The sequence below is a fragment of the Mesoplodon mirus genome (genome assembly GCF_964341445.2).
Source record: "Mesoplodon mirus genome assembly, contig: HAP1_SCAFFOLD_991, whole genome shotgun sequence".
In the NCBI taxonomy this organism is placed as follows: Eukaryota; Metazoa; Chordata; class Mammalia; order Artiodactyla; family Ziphiidae; genus Mesoplodon; species Mesoplodon mirus.
In genome coordinates this window covers 127,466-148,814 of record NW_028295059.1, presented here as the reverse complement: position 1 = coordinate 148,814, position 21,349 = coordinate 127,466, and the positions used below count along the sequence as shown (strand labels likewise).

At 36.5% G+C, this 21,349-nt stretch overlaps 1 protein-coding gene across 4 annotated transcripts; it reads right to left on the bottom strand.

Moving 5' to 3' along the window:
• Positions 1–388: 388 nt before the first annotated feature.
• LOC309797794 (dual specificity protein kinase CLK4-like) lies at positions 389–18,419 on the bottom strand (the record flags this gene model as incomplete). Of its 4 annotated transcripts, none has more annotated exons than XM_082646207.1 (14): positions 389–538; positions 623–713; positions 1,434–1,513; positions 4,326–4,408; positions 7,186–7,315; positions 7,566–7,660; positions 7,867–8,033; positions 8,126–8,242; positions 11,194–11,260; positions 11,657–11,747; positions 12,798–12,929; positions 13,335–13,425; positions 17,425–17,491; positions 18,259–18,370. In XM_082646207.1, 14 exons carry the CDS (start codon positions 18,359–18,361, stop codon positions 398–400), a joined length of 1,455 nt encoding a protein of 484 aa, XP_082502333.1. In that variant the 3' UTR covers positions 389–397. The 4 variants fall into 4 exon arrangements, with proteins under 4 accessions (XP_082502333.1, XP_082502332.1, XP_082502331.1 ...); XM_082646206.1 differs by having other exon boundaries at positions 12,798–12,933; positions 13,339–13,425; positions 18,259–18,361; XM_082646205.1 differs by lacking the exon at positions 17,425–17,491 and having other exon boundaries at positions 18,259–18,419.
• Positions 18,420–21,349: the final 2,930 nt, after the last annotated feature.

The window sequence follows — 21,349 nt, the reverse complement described above, 5'->3', positions numbered from 1 at the left end:
GGTAAATAAAGAATATTCATTTAAGAATGAAATAGTCAAGATTTCCTTTTACTCAAAAAAAACAAAAAACCAAACACAAAAATCACTTCCAAGAGTCAACCTCCATGTACAAAAAGGCAAGATCAATCACTGGACACAAAGGATATTCCAAAGGTCTTTAAAAATGGTAATTAATCTCAAAAAAGGAAAATTAATTTTAGCTTTTATATTTCATTCATTATCAAGACCATATTTGCTTAACAAGATAATTATGCGATTGATACAAAACATACAGCATTTACACTTAACTGTACAAAATAATTTAAGGTTTATAAAAATATTAGAATGTTTAGAGTTGACTGACACAGTCTTAAATCATCTCTTCTAGACAAGTATAGTAAGACCACTGATTTCCATTTTATTTCTTTTTTAATAAGTCAAAGAAAGGATGCTGCAATGCTTCATCCAAGGTAATTCTTTTCACTGGATCATATTCTAACATTCTTTGAATCAGGTCAAACAGTTTCTCATGTTCTTCATCATGACAGAGCATAAATTCCTGAGGGGAAAAATGACTTTGTTTAAGAAAGACAATAAAAAATAGTTAAAACAGGTTTTTTTTTTGTTTTTTGTTTTGTTTTACCTTTAATGGTTTGCAGTGTCCCGTAACATATCTACCAGCAGAACTACGTTCCTCCCAATCTAGCTGATTATGATGAAAATACATCTGTTTCCTATAGGAAAGAGAAGTCTGGATTAAATTTTAAGAAAAAAAGAAACCCCTAACCCACATTCTTACCCTGCCCCAAACAGGGGATTGGGGGAAAAGATGGAACCATAGACATCTCTCTATATATACATAAACATACAATTTCTAAAAATCTCAGCAATAATTATATCGGATACCTTATATGGTATTTTTCCTAATCTTGTACCCTCTGAAGTTTTAGTATCCCACCTAAGTTGTACCATATGTGAAACAATGCCAGCTTCAAAAACAGAGGTTCCTAGATCCATTCCTGTAAATTCTGATTTCACTAGATCTGGAATGGGGCTAGAAATCGTTAACAATTCCCTGGATGACTTCTGCGGTGAAGCTATGTTTTGAAACCACTTATAGTATTCTTGTCCAAAGACGTACATGTGGTTTGCAACAGTCTGGAATTCAAATTTAGATAGGACTCCAAAATCAAGCTCTTTTTACTACTCTATGTATTATTTTTAAATCAACCTAGGAAAACATTTATGCAAAGGTTAACCTGAGTATAAAAACACCACTTTATTTACTGGATCACAAAGTAAATATTGCATTACTTTTCAAAAACTTGACTTCATGAAAAAGAATTCAAAATCTAGTCTTTGGAATAAGCAATAACAACAAAGATGGGTTTTCTATAGTTTGAATATAGGCCACTGCATGTACCCAATAAGGACTTTAATCTTAAAAAGCATACCTTGTTTTCTGAATCATGTGTGTTGGTATGGGTCCTAATATACGTTCCATCATTGCCAGGTGTTCTTTATTATCATTAGTCTAAAAAATATAGGAAAAAGAAACTTAGCACTTTCCATTTCCCTACACGCACATAAAAGGATAACACAAGAAAACAGTGTGTCCGGGACTTCCCTGGTGGTCCAGTGGTAGAGAATACACCTTCCAATGCGGGGGACGTGGGTTCGCTCCCTGGTCGGGGAACTAAGATCCCACACGCTGCGGGGCAACTAAGCCTGCCCACCACAACAAGAGAGCCCGCGACCCACAAACTACAGAGCCCACACACTCTGGAACCCGCACACTACAAGTGGAGAGAGAAAACCCACGTACCGCAGCAAGAGAGAAGCCCACGTGCTGGAATGAAGACCCAATGCAATTCCCCAAAAAAAGTAAATAAATAAATGTTAAGAAAAAAAAAAGAAAATAGTGTCTCCATAAAAGGACTAGATTAGACAGCTATACAATTTATATTACACTCTACTTCAAAGATGGAATAAAACTGAATGAGCTACACTGATTGTCTGATTTCTGAAATGAATTGGTAAGGTTTGTAGAGCTGATTGAGGAACAACTTTTTAAGTATATTTTACTGAAGTACAGTTGATTTACAATGTTCGAATAATTTGTTTAATGTAAAACAGAACAGTTTTCCTTATTTGTATTACTTGCACTGTTTAACTGAGGGATGACTGGGAAGATTACCAATAACCTGGCTACTCATTTTATCGGTTGCTTAACTAACCTCCATTACCCAATGGATAGCAACTTTGTAACACTAATCCTAGACAATAAAAATACAGTCCCAATAATTCTTACAACAACCTTGAGCTAGGAATGTGGGAACATAACTTTCAAAGAGGTTAAGATACTAGCTCAAGCTCATATAGCTCATCAATGAGGAAACCTGAGCTGTGAACCCAAGTCAAAACTCATATTCTTAAATTACACAGTAACAGAGCTTTGGCTAAAGTCGAATAAATTGTTAAACTAAATGGTACACTCCTAAGCAGAGGCTGGAAAGCTTCTTCTATAAAGGACCAGATAGTAAATATTTTAGGCTTGGATGGTCACAGATGGTCTCCACCACATATTCTTTTTCATTTTTTAAAGCAGGCATCAGATAGGATATAGTTTGCCAATCCTTGCTCTGAAGAGCAGAGTCTATGTGCAATGCTTTTTAAATCCATTAACTACTGTGCCTAGCACACTGCTTTCAAAATGTTCTTAAGTCATGACAGGAATAAATAATACAAGCTCCATTATCTTCAAAAAGTTCCTTAGTTGAAGACTATTTTGGAGGGTGGAATTAAAATATAAACCACATCTCAAACCAAAGTTAATAATTGACGCTTAAGGTCTCAGAATGATTTACAATCATAAAACCATCTGAAGGATTTTATATGTGTCAGAATGAAGAAAGCATGCACTGTGCTCAACTTTTTCCTTGACCCTATAGCTTACTACCACAAAGCCAGACACCACCCCCTAGAAATGTCCGACAGCTATGTTCTAGATATCAAACTTGTCTACAAACTCAGAGTACTTTTAACAGATCTCTACGGAGTAGACAGAAGTTTGGTGAGGTGCCCCAGAGCGGCGAACACATATATTCTGCAACAGCCACCTAAGTGACTTATAATTCATCACAGCTTCCTCCCTCCTCATCCTGCATTGCCATAACCTCAAAGCAACCTTGACAGTATTAGCCAGGAACTTCCTAACCACCCTCACCCCATCCAACAACACACCTTGATCAAATCACAACCCTCTTAAAGTTCTCCAATGCTTACACCACTTGAAGCTTTCAAGACTTTTAGTTTTCCGACATAAGCAAAATTATGAGGAAAGCAAGTAGAGACCTAAATAACATTTTCTCCTTTTTGTTCTGCCAAGTAAGCCAATAACTATTATCATTGCATAGAAAGAACATTTTAATACCAAAAAAAACAGGAGAGATAATTTCTAAATGAAAGCCAGAACGGCAACCCTACAAAATCATTTTCATTTTAGACCGGTCTACATTTGGAAACCACTGACTCCTAGGATAAAACAAATACCTTTCTATGGCAAACAAGTCCACTATGAATCAGTACTTGCCTACTGACACCATTTTCCTATTTATCCAAGACACTCCGGCAGCACTATTCATCCTTCCTCAACTAGAGTAGCTTCCTTTATGCCTCTTGCATTTATGAATACCATTTCTTCCTGATATGGCCATCACACACTCTAGTTTTCTGACAAACTCTTACTCTTCCTTATAGCTTGGATTAAACTCCCTATTCCTCAGTGATGCCTTCTCGAAGGAAACTTAACCGTTCACCTTTTCTGGGTTCCCTTCTACATTGTTCCATTATAGCAAGTATCATATTGTACTGTACGTTTTCCCATGTCTATCCTGTGTACGTCTTCCTTGAGGAGAGAGATGCTGTCTTTTCATTTTTATACACACAGTGCTTAGAAATGTGCCTAGGGTGTCATACATGCTTAATACAACTTACTGTTTCTGAAGTCTTTTAATAAAAGTGCAACATAACCAGCGCTGAATTAAAACTGACCATAGTAACACTAATGTAAATTTATGAAGGAGCATCACAATAAAATGGATCATAGGAAGTCAATATGAACCATGTGTTTAAAAGCTCCACATGCAGAATGAATTATGACCATTCACTGAGAGTAGTTCATTCAACTGTGGTTTTAGAGAAGGATGACTATTTTGCACATGGAAGTTTACATCTTAAGAATAATGACACTATGGCAACTTTCCAATATGGAAACCAAAACTTTAACATGCCTTTAACATTAAAGCTCATTATGAATCAGTAAGTAACATTTACTAAATACATACCTGAAAGACTGTGAAACCAAGGTAATATTCAATAAGAATGCAACCTATGCTCCAAACATCACATGGCTGAGACCAACCTAAAGCTATTTAAAAACAAAACCAAACATTTTATTAGGCAACAATTTTTAATTGCCAATACACAATATCTTTTCCTATGTGGGTGCTCTCTTTATATAGCCCATTTAGGAGAATATGATAGTAAATTCAGGGTTTACATTTTTAGTTTTATACCAAACATGATTCAGTATGCTTTCAGAGTCCTCCATATCCTTGTATCAACTTACAGTATTTTAACCTGGGGGAGGAGGCATTTTATGGAAAGTAAGAGGGGTGAGCAAATAGTCCATAGTCTCTGAATTGCTTGTGCAATGAGGAGCACTGTTATACCCACTTAACGGTTGTTCTATGAAATTTTACATTTTATTAGTGCAAACATAGGTCAACAATTATCCTCAGAGTGTAATTACTAACCCCTTATCAATTACCATCAGCTTGATATCTGAGTTTATTTCTTCCATTAAAAGAAATAGTAGTGTCACCTAAATTATGTAAGAATTATAATGGATATTATAAGCAGTGTCACCCATAAGCAGAATTATACAGATATTTAAAGTTCACATAGAGAGGTATCTATATATGTACTTTCAGGTTGTCTAGACATGATCATATATACTTTCTCCTTCAGAATTCTCAATAGTAACATTATTCAGAAAAGAAAAAAACACCTAGCCTTAAGTCTCTATCTATTTAGAAAGGAAAAGAGTAAACCTAAACCATACAGATGTTTTAAACTTTTATAGATTAAGTTTTTAATAAAAAAATAATGTACAAATAAAACCTACTTTAAAAGACATTTCAATTACTTTCAGTAACATTACTGAATTTAAAGACAAAGGAAGAAACAATATATTCAAGGAACTTGACTATGATTTAGCCATTTTTGTTAACCCTCATGGTACTTATCACTTGAACAAAAGGATAATGGAGCATGGTTTCTACTTACAGTAACACATACAAAATCTGCAAATGATAGAGCTTGGATCTAAGATGAAAGTTTTCTTTTCCAGCCACTCCTGTCTCCCAGTCCAGCTTTCTCCCAAGTGACTGTAAACTACCTCATTCTCTTATGGCTCAGCTCTCATACTCTTTGGAATTTCACATCATTCACTTTGACCAACTTCTGTTTACTACCAACACCCAAGACATGAGACCAACTGCCCTCCTCAGTGGTGGCACCTGACAACATCTTCCTCTTCAACCTAATTCTGCCTTAATCCTCAGGAGTAACACTTCACAAACACACAAAGAACCCTTCTAATCTTCCCATCTGTTCATTTCTTTTCCTAAACACCAATAACCCCAATTTCAGATTTATATCAACTATCCCCAGCCTGGCCACACATGGGACTGTATTATTACTAAGAATCACTGTATCTTACGCAATCTAGGAGGAGGCCATTAACTAACTGTAAGATACACCACTGTTTTATGAACCAATAACCAAGAAAAAATGCTGTTTTGTCTTATGTTTCCTCACATGTTAAAATGTGGAGAAAAATCTTCTTCTTAAAATTGATAAAACACAGCAAGTTATCTCTTTTTAAGCTCTGAAAATACCTCTCTGTCCACAATCTCCTCCCACACTCTTTTCTTTTACCTTCATTGCAGGCTTCAGTCCTCAACCATGAATACACTTTCTAAACTACTGCAACATAGCAGCTTCTTTCAGACCATACTAAGCAGAAATCCTAGTAACATCAATCTCAAAGATGAGCTCCAAACCTGTGCTATCCTATGTGGTAGCCACTAGCCACATGTGGTTATTTAAATCTAAAAGTTTAATTAATTTAAAATTCAGTTCCTCAGTCACACTGGCTATACTGAAAGTACACAGTAGTCTACGTGTGGCTACTAATGGCTACCATGTTGGATAGTGTAGATATACAACATTTCTATCATCATGGAAAGTTCTACTAGCCAGCACTACAAACTATTCTTAATTTCCTGTCCCTTTTACTAATTCTTTACTCTAGGTAAACATCATTAGTTTGCTTTCACACTCATATTCTCAACTACCAAGTCCTCTTCGACAAAAGGTAAAAAGTGGAAAAGACTGATTCCACAAAGATGTTTTACTATCCAACCTCGGTTGAAACTTACTTTTGGCAAAGTAATATGCTTATACCATTTAACTGTCTCCCAATATCACCTGATCTGAATTTTTCCCACTGTCTCCAAGCCCCCAAATCCATCCCTGACTTCCTTGCTCTATCAACATGACTCGGTCTCGAACTTTTAAATTTTGAGGCCTAAGATGTGCTCTCCCTCACTGAGTTCCCTTTTATTAATATTGAAAAACCCTGCACCTTAACTAATTTTCCTTTCCATGCTTTCCCATGTCAAAGATGATCAAAGAAGCTCTCCTCTTAGACTAGCCCCTCTTTCTTCTCCTCTTAACCTCCATCCACCCTACATCTAGACGTCTGCCAGCCAAATCTTTAGCATTTTCCCCAGCACCATGCTTTGTGATGAGACGAAAAGAGGTGCCCACATCACTTCAAAATCACACTGCTGTCATGGACTTAGCCAATACAGCTTGTTCTCTTATGATCTTGTAAGACTGACTTGTTCAAAAAGAACCACCACCTGGAATATCTTTACAGATGATATCACATTTTTCCCACTCAGGAAAATTATTTATAGCAATGTCCAGACAGCTTTTATGAAAACAGAAAACATTTTCTGTACACTGCTAAGAAAATTACAGCTATCCCCCAGCTACCTGCCCCCCAATAAAAGCTGTAGAGAACAAAAAATCTCTTTTTCAATTAAAATATCAGGAAGTCTGGTATCTACTAACCCAAAATGACCTCTGGAGCTCTGTAATGCCGTGTAGATACCACAGTGCTATGATGTTCATCATCGTATGTTGCACTTCCTAAGTCAACAATTTTGACATCTGTGTTTTTCAGTGTGCGTTCATCACGTTTCTAGAGATACAGTTAAGTAAACACAAAGATCAATAAAGATATGAAATATTTTATAGCACTATCCAAAAGGCTTGCACATGAATTCTCTTTTTGATTTTCAAAATAACCCCATGAGAAAGGCAAAGGATTACCTTTTTGGGGTTAAACGTCAGGATATAATAAGCCTCAAAGGTAAAATTCCTCATCCAAGGATCACCAAGCTAAATTCATTTTAAAGACAACTACCAAAATTAAAACAAGTGTAACTTACCATTTTTGAATTATACTTGACTACATAGTCAGACTCCACAAATAAAATATTTTCAGGCTTCAGATCTGTATGGGTTAATTTATTATGATGCAAAACTACAAAAGAACAAAAAGACATTATTAGTTTCACTTACAAATTTAATCTGTACCGCGGGAAAGGAGAATTAGTAGTAGAGGTAGGGATCAAAAGTGGTTTCATCTTTACTTGCAACGTGCATTTTTAGTGACAATGGTTTGATATGTTGCTTGTCCAATAAAACCTTTAATTGACTGGTATTTAAAAATTTAACAAGTATACTTACAATTTATTGACTGACAGATCTGATATGCCATTTGCCTGATATGGTCAATTTGAAATGGCAGAAAGCTATTTTCTTTAATGAAATCATAGGTACTAAGTCCCAGGAGTTCGAACACAATACAAGTATGACCATGATGATCAAACCATTCTAGCATCTGGACACATCGGCTGAAACAGATCAGAATACAAATAATTCAGTTCACAGAATTCTGATTATTTCATGTAACATAATGGATCACAGTTCCAAGTTTCTTACTTACAAGACATTATTGGGATCAGTACTATTTAAATGCTCCAATACTTTGATTTCTGAATGAGCTGCTTCACGATATGGTCCCACATTTTTTGTGATTTTCACTGCTACATGTATGCCACCCCTTAAAAACAAAATGAAAATGGTAAATGTACAGAAGGGCGTTGAAGACATGTATCCTCTAAAGCAGCTGTCCCCAACCTTTTTGGCACCAGGGACCGGTTTCATGGAAGACAAGTTTTCCATGGTTGAGGGGAGGGTGTGATGGTTCAGGTGGTAATGCAAGCTATGGTGAGCAGCAGATGAAGTTTCACTCGCTCGCCCACTGCTCACCTCCTGCTGTTAGGCCCAGTTCCTACCAGTCCACGGCCCAGGGGTTGGGGACCCCTGCTCTAAAGCATCATCTTGTTAAGTACCAATCACTCTATGCTATTTTCCTAAAATAATCTTTCAGGGTATATTATAGCAGATCTATAAACATTTTTTCAAAACATTTTGACAAAATATACATTATACAGAGTGATGATTTCTCTTAATACTTAAGAACGTTAATGTTTGTTTCCAAAAGTTTAAATTGACCTAGACTTTATAAGTAGTTTTTTTTTAAAAAAGGATAAAAATATAAACCTTGAAGATACTACTGCTGAAAACATTCACTCATTCGCCAGGCTAGACCGAATGTGCCAGATGTTGCATTGGAATCACTGTTAAAAAGAGCTTGTCCCATGTACCTCACAGTCTAATGGAAAAGACAGACACTTGAACAACTTATCATTAGGTTAGAAGTGCCTGGTATAAGGTATAGAGAGAAGAAAGAACCTAACCATCAGAGTTAGGGGAGCTCAGACTTCTTCAGAGAAGAAAGACAACTATCAGTTTGTTAGATAATTCTGGCAAAGGAGACACCAGCAATAAGTCATCAAGCCAAAAAAATGTTTAGTGCATTCACGGATGCGAAGAGGTATAAATAGCAACAATGTAGGGCAGCGTGTTTTAGACCGGGGCATCTGTAGTACTTCCTAAAAAGTACAGAGGGAATTCCCTGGTGGTCCAGTGGCTTAAGACATGAGCTTTCACTGCCGTGGGCCCAGGTTCAATCCCTGGTCGAGGAGCTGAGATCCCGCAAGCCATGTGGTGCGGCCAAAAAAAAAAAAAAAAAGCCGTAAATGATTTTGAGGAAAAGGATTTCCAAATCTTCAGCTTCCTTCTGTCCTCTTTTCTAAACCTGATCTTCTTGAATACAAGCCAGCAGTCAACCCTGCATTTTTCACTATGGCCTTCCCACATTACAAAAGAGAACCCCATGCACGTGAAATTAATATGGCAAGGTTTGTGCCCCAGGCTGTTTATAAAAAAGAAAAAAAAATTCTTTGAGGCAAAAATTTTCTAGTGGCTGAATAGCAAACCTATTCCGAACTCATTTCTTTTGACAAGGTCCCAATGAAGTTGTGGGCTGATATATAATCATCAAACTAAATTTTTAATGATTTATCTCCCTATGATGTATAGCATATATCTCAAGACTTAAAAGAATTACTATAAAACTGCTGTGACAAAACTTCTTCTAGTCTCATCTATTTCATCATATGGACAAGTTTTCTAACTGCTAATAAGCTATAAAAATGAACAGTGCTAATAGCTATAAAAATGAAAAATGGATAATGGTGTTAGCTAATGCTACTATAGTAATCATATTGCAGTATATAAATGTTCAAACCAACGTTATACACCTTAAACTTATAAGCTTTCATATTACTTGTCAATTAAAAAAAAAGAAAAATGGAAACTTAATGTTAAAACAGTAAGATTTATCTATGGACACATGAACTCATTTTTTTAAAGGCCCCAACCATCTCGATAAAAGATATATTTACAATTACATTGTATGTTTTAGGTCTAATAAGTATCAAAATTTGTAACAGATTTGTACTTGATCAATTGAATACTCTTCATTGGAATATCTCAAATACTCAAGTCTTGGAACCTCAAGAAATTTTTAAAAGACCTCAATGGGACAACTAGTGAAATGTGAATCAGGTTGTAGATAAGCTGGCAAAACTTGAAAATACATATAACATGTAAATATAGAGAATGATTAAACACTGTAAAATGTTAACATTTGTGGAATCTGGGTGAAGAATAGATGGGAATTCTTAGCAACTTTCCTAAGTCAAAGTATTTCAAAATATCTTAAAATTTTACTTTATGTTCACATTTTTGTCATAGAGAGGAAAGGGTGATAATAAAAGACACTTAGGATAATATTCTTTATGAAAAGTGAAGTAAAAGTTAAGTTCAAGATAAAGCATTTCTAAGTATTCAAGAAAAGTTTGTTCATGGATGACAGGAGGTATCAAGCTGTTGTATTTAGATTCCCCCAAACATATTTAGAAAGAGAGATATGTTTTTTTTAAAAAAATCACCATTTACAATAAGCTGGAAATTACATCCTCAACTATTTTATGATGAAAAGTATAGATGTCAATTTAGAAATGTGCAGTTTCCACTAAACTGTTGTAAGACGTTCACTTACAAAAAAATTTGCAACCGCAGAAGAGAGATCCTAGAGGAAAACATGAAAATGAAGCAGAGAGGGTCAAAGAACAAAAAGTTTAGTATAACTCATTAAAGAATCTGGACTTTATTCTGTAGGCTTCAAGTAATATAATTTTTTTATAGTTTGAGAAGCTAACCCTAACGTGCAAATATTATCCTTTGGAAATAAAAGTTTTTGAACCAAGAAGATTAGACATGCTAATTTATTGTCTCTGCAATTCAAAAGTAGGGTAAAGCACTCCAAATCTCTTATAGAAAGCTAAGGACCTAAGTTCTGGGAAAGTCTTCACTTGAACACTGACATTAATTTCCATGAACTCCATCTGATAAACATTTTCAGCATTCTTGGTCAAAATCCATACTTATGGTAAATAAATCGTACACAGTTCAAGAACTTCTGAATACTTATACCTCCCAGGAAAACACATAGCTACCACTTAAATTCCATTTCATCTAAATTATGGATCCTTCTCCACCAAAAATATCAGAATGTTCAAAAAAGAAAAACAACAAACTTACATGCCATGATCAATGCACTCTACAACTCTGCCAAAGGTCCCTTCTCCCAAAGTGTTCACGATTTCATCTAAAGTGAGGGGGGAGAAAGAAGTGTAAGTACCTGAGTACAAATTATCAGTTATTCAAATAATGAATGCTTAAGTGTGGAATTTTTTCAAATGCTCTCTATTAAAGCATAATTAACGTTCCAGCCCTCAAATTATTTTATTTTCAGATGCTACAAAAATAATGTAGATAGCTATCTTTCTTGCTCTAATCTCAAATTCCACTGATTATTTTGGAACTTTAGAGTAGAAATATTTAAACTCTATAGAAAAGAAGAAATACAAAAGAACAACAAACAAACCCACAAAAAACAAAACAAAAAAGCAATGAAGAGTTCTTTAGCCCCCCGCTGACAAACTATTCTTAAAAAGATTATTCTGTCTGCAAAGTTTAAAAAGTGTTGAAAAATATTCTATACATCTTGCTTTTAGAACGTCTCCACTTTGACAGATAAGGTGACCCTCTTCATCATCTTCTATACTCCTGGATCTTTTCCTTTGGTGGCTCTTCTGGAACGGCAAGTGGGCAGCACCAAGATCGTCCAGCCAATCAATATAGCAGAGTGAATTCAGGGCAGAATACGCAATTCATTCAGCGGGGAGATATTCAGGCATTCCGATAAGAACCAGGCCACGAAGAGTTGGCAGGAGCAAGTTCAAATTCAGTCCCCAGAGATTCACAGGACACAGTTTATGTTACAGAAGAAAAACATGGCAAGATTTTCAGATAAGTTACTTAAAGTGGCAATAGAAAAAACAACACAATTGTCTCTAAAATACTGACTTAATTGAAGTCTGAAATTTAAAGAATGCAATGTCATGATCTATTAATCTCGTTATAAACTAGCCTATGCTGTGAGTTGAGATGTCTAGTTTGTCAGGAAAATGTTTTAAAACGTCAAGATTAGCTCAAATTGATACTTAGCAATATTTTTAAACATACTTATTAAAATAAAAGGGGAAAATAAAGGCTAATGTCAATGTTTGATCTAATCAATGATAGTTCTACTGAAGAAAACTTGGGGAGGAAAATAATAACTCATAGTTTACTGCAAACAAGTGAAGATTCATGAGTGTAAAAAAAAAGGCAGGCTTTCTGGACAATAATTTCCCCTTCAGCACCCACTTTCAGAACTCCAATGGAACTAATTGCAGATTGTGCTATACACAGGGTAAGTATCCACCAGTGCAACTTTCTACATTTGTCTCCAAGTACTGGGAAAGGGGTTTCTTTTAAAGTAAAAAATGTTTAAGATGAAAGAAAAGATGGGTGCTTCATCTTTTCGTATGATTATGTTATAAAAGATAAAAATATTTTTAACATTAAAATCAAGAACCTCATGATCTGGTCTGCAGAAAATGAGTAAATGTGGGCAAATGAGGACTAACTAATAAATGCAGATTAGTTGTAAGAATTTGGAAGTTTCCTTTAAGGATTCAAGTAATATAAACACAATTATATTCATATAGTATTATAAACTTTTTCAAACTTATTGGCTCAGGAAGAGCTTTTACACACAAATAAGTATCCACCCAAAATAAAAACAAAATCAATCATACCGAACGTGACTGATTACTTGAACATTGTCTATTACGCTTCCTTTTAGGACTGCTTCTCCAGCTTCGGACTGAAGATTTACTGCAGTGGATTCGATAACTGCTTTCAACGTCTCTGTGATAACGTCTAGGAACACATCTTTTGCAGTAATCATTTCTGTATTCATCAATGTTAGGAACATATATTTTGCAGTAGTCATTTCTGTATTCATCAATGTTAGGAACGTATCTTTTGCAGTAGTCATTTCTGTATTCATCAATGTTAGGAACGTATCTTTTGCAGTAGTCATTTCTGTATTCATCAATGTTAGGAACGTATCTTTTGCAGTAGTCATTTCTGTATTCATCAATGTTAGGAACGTATCTTTTGCAGTAGTCATTTCTGTATTCATCAATGTTAGGAACGTATCTTTTGCAGTAGTCATTTCTGTATTCATCAATGTTAGGAACGTATCTTTTGCAGTAGTCATTTCTGTATTCAGCAATGTTAAGAACATATCTTTTGCAGTAGTCATTTCTGTATTCAGCAATGTTAAGAACATATCTTTTGCAGTAGTCATTTCTGTATTCAGCCATGTATCTCCGGTCCTGATAATATCTCTCATTCAAGAACCTTGCTTCTAAATAATGACTGCAAACACATTAAAGGATTTAAAATTACTCTCTTCATTCTAGAACGCTTTAACGTTTAACCACATTTTAATGTGGTTAAAATAAAACATTCTCTCAAGAATTCCTGGTTTCAACAGCTAACTCAATAAAAGAAAAAAATACAAATTGATGAATTAGAACTTATACTTAACTCACAAAACTTAAATAATTTTACTTTAACCAACAAGCAAATGGGTACATATATCTCTATTAATATATACTGCTATGAAGGAACAAACCTTGGGTCAAATCATTCAACATATTCAGTGTTTACTTGATTAAGTGTCCCTTTACCTTCTGGTGAAAGTTAAGACCAAAAATTCACAAAACTGCTCTTCTGAAATTCATCAATCTTATGATATATGCATCTGTAACTAAGCTCTCTTCCTTTTTGCAGAGCCACACACAACATGAGGCAGGCAAAACAGGATTCCTTTCCTTCTTAATGTAAGTTAGGTATCTCTGGCACACAGAGTTCTTGCACGAAGGGTGTATTAGAGCTAAAAGGAATCTTAAATATATTTCAGGCCTTTCATTTTACAGATGACTACACTGAGATCCCTAGAAGGAAAACGATTTGCCATGGTTGTAGAGCACATTCTAAATCCTATTGTATGTGCCAGTATTATTATACACACCACCTATTCCATCTCCTCTCCTCTATTTCGAGCTTCCTGTATCTTTCTGAGAAATAGTCAACACAGTTTTTGAACGCTGCTTCATGTGCCAAAAATATCCAAAATATATGCCCCTCAAATGAGAAAAGGTTCTTATAATTGCTTGCTTAGGATTTCCCAACCCCCTACTTCCCTTTGCATTTTGAATTTCCTGTCACTCCTGCTTGTGAAATAAACAAGAATTCAGGGAAAACAGCATCATCTGGTGCCATAGTGCTTACCTTCTTTTTGATTTTTTTATTTTTTTTGCGGTACGCAGGCCTCTCACTGTTGTGGCCTCTCCCGTTGTGGAGCACAGGCTCCAGATGCGCAGGCCCAGCATCCATGGCTCATGGGCCTAGCCGCTCCGTGGCATGTGGGATCCTCCCGGACCGGGACACGAACCTGTGTCCCCTGCATCAGCAGGCGGACTGTCAACCACTGCACCACCAGGTAAGCCCCATAGTGCTTGACTGCTGAATCTACAGATCCCTTTGAAAATCTAATTGAGAGGTATGGGCCCTCTCCCCTAAGAAACGCACAAATGCGTAAACAGATCTTGGCAAGGAATTTCAGAGATCATGGACCTCAGGAAGTCAATGGATTCCAGTTAAGCAGCCTTGATTTGATGGAAAGAAAAAGACAGAGCCAACTGACCCAGTTTCCCGTCCCCCTCTCTACCTGGGATGAGTATCCTTTTCAACAGTGTGAAGCTTCAAGAGGGATGCACGTGGAGCACTGAGGGAGAGAGGGGACACCTGCCCAGTCAGACACACCAGCTAAAATAATCCTGACAAGCAATGGAGTGACAGATGTTAACTAGACTGCCCTCACTAACCTCGTTCTTTTTCCCAGAATATGTTGTCATTCTTTTTGCTCAGGAGGCTGGTTTATGCAAAAATAAAGGAGAAGCATCTCTAAAACTGCTACTCAACAGGGCTGGCATCAAATCCAGGCTGGGGAGATGCAGAAGCCCCCTTTCCCCAGTGTCAGCCTTAAGTTCTAGCCATTGGAGAAACAACTCAGGATATTAGGGTCTAAATCTGGGTCTAAGTCAGGGATCTGATCAGTTGCTTGGAACCGTTAAGGGAGAGATCTACAATACGTCAAACTAGAAATTACCATACTCTAAAGGGCATCTGTTTAATTCTGTAAGGCATCCTTCCCATAAAAGTCTAAAATGTATCGGAAAACTCTAACACTAATAATCCTTAGCTGGACTAGTGCATGAAATTAGAGCTGCTGATAATCCATAAATAATCTATAGAATAACAAACATGGAGTGAAGTAATACTATGAGGATAAACTAAAAAGATGAGGACCTCTTCAGCCTACAACAACCGAGCCTTAGAGATTAGATAAACAAAGTCTACAGAATTATAAAGGCTATATGGACAGAGTGAACAGGATGAACAGACTGACTGAATTTCTAAAAAGAGTCACTGAATGTCCAGTGAATATTTCACTGTAGTTCTTTAAAACAGCCAAGACTAATGAGGCTATGGGCTTTCGTTTTTATTTCCACACAGGTCCTGTGGAAGATAAAAAATATATGAGGCAAAATCCCTGCCAACAAATAACTGTTCAATTTGAGATTACTCACACAAAAATCAAACAAAACTCAACCATGCAGGAAATGCCAAAAGCCTGGATATGAGTGCTTAGGAGAAAAAACTCATAATGCTTAAAATGGTCAGGGAAGATTTCGTGAAAAAGAAGGGAAGAGTTGCATCTTACAGGGACATCAGGATTTGGATAAAGTAGGAAGTAGAAGAAGTGCCAGGAAAGAAAAATGGCATATTACCATCTTACATTTATAGAGTACTTTTAGCCAGAATGGTTTAGAGATGAGTTTGTCTACATGCTACTTAGGAACTAGTAAGTAGACAATTTCAGCAAGAGCAATTTTCACATAGGGGAACATAGGCAAATAAATAAGCTGGGAACAGATCATCCAAAATCTTGCATGCCAGGCTAAAGGGCTTAAAACAGTGTTTCTCAAAGGGTGGTCTGTTTATTAACAATATCGAAATACTGAATTTTTAAAAATGAAGATCCCTGGACCCCAGGTCAGACTCACTGAATAATCTGGTACTATGCATTTTAAACATACCTCCAAAGTGATTCTATTCACACTAAAGTTTCAGAATCACTGGTTTAAGGCTTGATACTCTATGTTACAACAAGACATTTAAGGATATAAAATGTGTTCACAGTGTTCACAGCCACATCAGTCTTCCTGTGTAGAATTAATTGATTAAGCTTGTAGGAAGGGAGCAATTCACAGGCTACTTACAAATCAGAAAGAAAAGACACTCTGAAATATATAGGAAAAAAGGTAAGATAATTGATCTACAATAAAAGCACTGATAAATCATAAGAAAAATATGCTTTAATAGAAAAAATAGGCTAAGAATACAAACATAATGTTCACAATCAACTAGACTTCAATTAAAAAATATTCAAGTGTTCAATAAGCACATGACAGAGGACAAATTCAGCAGAAATTTAAACATTCAAATGAAAAGAAAACACTATTCTTGGCATTTCAAAATAGACAAGACTGGTGACAGCATGTCGTAGGGAGTGTAACTTGGTACAAACTTTCTAGAAAAATATGTGGAAAAATATGTGAATATGTAGCAAGAGCCTTATAAGAGTTCACACCCTTTCACTTGAAACTGTCCCTTCTTAGAACCTATTTTCAGGAAATATTCAGAGGCAAAGATTTGTATACAAAGATAGTTTTCAGAAGAAATAACTTTACATCCAAATGGGGGACTAGCATCCTACCAAGAGTACCTTCTTTATATGCTTCTGTATTTTTCAGTTTTTTTCCTATAATTTTACAAAAAAACACTCTTATAAAGTTTTGAATCTTGAAAATGACTATTAGATTACTCCAGATTACGGAGAGCAATTACCACCAGACATCTCTGGTGCCAATATCAAAGAAGAAACTATTGGCCTAGTGGTTATTGCACTGACTCAGTATCATCTTTCTGTGGTTAATTATGAATATGAATAACTGTTCATCATTCATATCACTTCCTTTCGACACATACAATGCATAATAAATCCATGAATGGTTAGTACTATATGTTAAGCCTTACAGAGTATTTTGTAGTTATCTTAATATAGGGTACAGATATTCTTGTATAATACATTAATTAGCTCAGGTCATTGAAATCCTGGCATAGATTCTCCCTCTTCCCTCCATATGATAGTGTGTGAAGAATGATTAGTCTGCACTGATTAACAACAAGCTCACTGTTCTACAGAACAAGTCTGTTTTGGCATGGAGAAGGAAAAAAATTGCATACTGTTTTTTAAAGTAACCCCAGTTGGCTAATTTAGAAAGCAATCTGGCAAACAGTCCCAGTGGAACATCTGCACAAAACAAGGAGAAAACATAGAACCAACAAAAACAAATGAGAAAGGGAAATTAATGGAGGACAGAATGAAAGAAACTCTATTCACCTAGGCTTTGTTTAATCATTTAGGAACTTGAAAAATTCCTTCAATTCTATATAAACGTAGTACCTCCAAATTTTACACGGGTAAGAATACAACAGAACAGGACACATGCCATTGGAAATTTGTATTGAGGCCCTTCTTACAACAGCCAAGCTTCTAAAAATCCCAAACATATCCACTGGCCTTATCTACAAATATAACCTGTAGAATACAGTATAGGCAACTAATCCCCAACACACTGTAACATTCTCACACACCACATGCTATTTTTCTCATCTGGATGAACTCTTCCCCACCCTTCATTAGCTCTCATTTGTGGAACCCTAAATAAGTGCCCCAATGTACAGCTCTCCCTACTACATACAAGTTAAAGGCACTCACTGGTCCTTTAATCACTTACTTAACTTTCGTGTGTCTCATTTCCCACAACTATATTACTGGCAGCTGGGACTCCATCAACTGTCTCCTACAGCTCCCAAATGGACACAGATATGTGAGAGCAGGAACTCTGTTCTATTCACAGCAGTGGCTAGCATATAATAGGCACTCAGTAAATATTTTCTGAATGAGTATTTGTTGACTGATTTATAAAACAATCTGACAGATGAAAGTTATATAAGCTAATGACAAGTCATTACAACTATTAGTGTTAAAATGGTACTAGTTCAAGTGTAATTTACCAATAAGATTCTTTAAGCTGGTGATGTGGTTTACAATGTCTGTTCTCTTGTGTACTACTGTGGGATCTCCTCTTCTGTTTGTGCCTTCCACTGTAGCTTTCATGTCCCAGGCTTTCTCTGTTATCCCAGTCAGGGCAGTGAGTTCTGTTGGAATGACTCATCTGTTAATGGAAATGAAAAGTGAGTTGTGGAATTTACAGATGGTTATATTTAGTAAATAAAATATTTCACATTACTATTAATTCAATAGAAAAACCCCAGCACATGGGGTCCTACAGGTTCTAAAATCTTCGTAGGTAATGGTTCCCAAGGCATGGAGGCACTGTCCCACTGGTATGTCAGATGATTCTAAGTGGCACACACACCTAGCACTAAATGATAACACTGTGAGACCTGAATGCATTTTCTTTCCATTCTTCTGGATAAATTCTCAGCTTGGTGCATATCTTCAACTAACACTTGCTAACTGCCATTTTTAAAAAAAGAGTCAGGATTCAGGCTTACAGCCTTCAGTAGACAACAATATCTAGCTAGAAATTAATAACTTTTTTGGTTTTATTTTTATCATTACCTTCTTTCTATGGCAAATTATTACTAATCTCTTAAGTTATTGATATAATCAAATTATTAAGTTATTGATGTTAACTTTAAATGTGAACTAATTTAAAACAAATATCACAAGTGTCATGCAGCTTTGTTGAAATACTGTGATACAAATAACTGAAGTCAGAGAAACACTTAGGGATAGAATATAGGAGATGACTGTTTATTTTCAGATCATCCTGCAACCATTCTTAAAATTAAACATATTTGTTATAGATCTGGGGTGACTAAAGAAATGAACCTATAAGGATGAATAGGGTCACACTGAAATCAGATAATTGTGACAATTCCTTGACTCCATCTACATCCTCACAGGTTCCATTCAGGATCACGATCTGTGTTCTAACAATGCCATCCCTATCTGCCTCTTCCCATCTTAATTCTTTCACAAAGCAGTTAAGTTTTTAACAGTGATGTCCAAACTGTTGAAGAGGGTGAGGTTCACAACTCAGCAAGGAGCTGAAAACAGGTAGAATGGAGCAAAACCAACTTAGTTAACCTCCTTCAGTTAGCCCAAATGACTCAGTAACAAGCAGACAAATTCAAGTAAAAAATTTAAAAGATTTCAAATGAATTAAAAGACTTTAAAATGAGGCATCTCCTGGGAGGTATTCCCTAAGAAAATGTAGGTATCATGCCATCAGGGACCGAAGCCACCAAATATTTAGATCTTTTAACTCACTTCTCTTGTTGATTCTTAGGTCCAACAAAAATCCTAAAACTCGAGTCAGGGTTCTCACTGGAAATTGATAAGTGAGCATTCTGATTTACATAGTCATTTGAATATGGGAAACGGAAATAAATGACATTACAAATTAACCTGAGCCAAAAGACCATCAGAAAAGCCATCAAAAAAATTATATTTCTAGTGGAATTCTTCTAACCCTTCAATTACCCAAATTATATTTTAACCACATAGGAACTCTTTAAAATTGTTTAGTTAAGCATTCTTAAATCATAGCAAGCAAAATTACAACATCTGATGACTGAGGTTTATTACTATGATTATTATAATGCATTTTTTGCAAAACACGTGTGTCTGCTTCAGTTTTGGTTTTTTCCTTCTACTATCAGTAGGCCATAACTAGCTCACCAAGGCAGAATTCTTAAATAACCACAGTTATCAATATGCAAATATTAAAATAAGCATCTTGGGAGAGCCAAAGGTTTTTATTTCTCTAGCCAAGTTCATTACTTTAAATTTAATTCAGCTGATAGGAAGCCGTCCCCCCCCCACCACTACTGTTCAGAAATATTTTCTCAGGAGGCCAAGAGAAGAATCCCAGATCCAGGTTATACAGATTAGGTTCCTTCGCATACAAAAAAAGAGAAAAACTAGCTAGAATTATCACATTATTTCTTATTAACAAAGAATCCTACATGTTAGAATCATCGGACATCCTTCAATAAAAACATCAGATACAACAAACATCAGATGTTTATATCCATCGTAGAAACCTGATTCTCTACTGCCCTTTAACACCCTATATTACCCGACAATTTGATGTTATCTATATAAAAATATCTATGTAGGTTAAAGTTATGATTAGATGGCTCCAAGAGGACTGTATGTAATGGATAACAAGAAGCCTGTGGGTGTATGTATGGAGCACAATCATACAAAGATAGCTCTAAAATAAGACCAGGTGGTTGACGTGGTCAGTTTGGAGCGCTGTTTCCTAAGAATAGTATAAGCGTTTCATGGTTACTTAAGTAATCAAGGACAGGGTGATCCAAAAGTATCAGAAATGCACATCTGATGCAACAATACTATGCTCCACTTTAGGAAAAAAACAGTTCGCACAAAGGATGAGCCTCTCCGTATTTACCTCTCACAAGCACGAGCTAAATTCCACCACCTGGACTCGCAAACGAGCAGTTCCTCGGACGCCCAGTCCCCACCCCTCGCCTCTCCGCCAGGGCACCTGGCCAGGGCCTTTGGCGCACTCAGAGGCAGAAGTCTGACCTCGGAAAATCCCAGAATGCTACAAACGGCCGAGGCCAGGGACCCAGAGTAAGCCTTGATCTAGGACAACACTTGCCCCAGGAGGCTCTCGCAGGGTCTCACTCTGATCGGCGGGACGGGTCACGGGCCTAAGGAGCCGTGATATGAGTGGCCTGGCCTCTCTGAGACGAGTCAGAGGCAGAGCCGAGGCCTTTCCGCCCTAGGATTTTAAATCTACCATGACACCGGGGCAACTTTAGGTTTCAAATACCACGAGCAGAGCTGTGTCCCGAAGAAACCCCGGTCGCCGAGGCCCCGAATCCCGTCGTTTTTCTGACACCTGGCTTTCGAGACCTAAAACACTGGGAAACCGCCCAGCCCAGAACACCCTATCCGAAACCTTACCTCCTCAAAAGCAAAAGGCCCTTTGGCCAATAACTGTCACCAAACCGCCGTCTTCAATCCCTGTCGCTGTGACACACACCCGACAAAATGACAGCAAAACCATCTCCCCAAAACCCCACCGTAGGCCTCTAGCGCCAC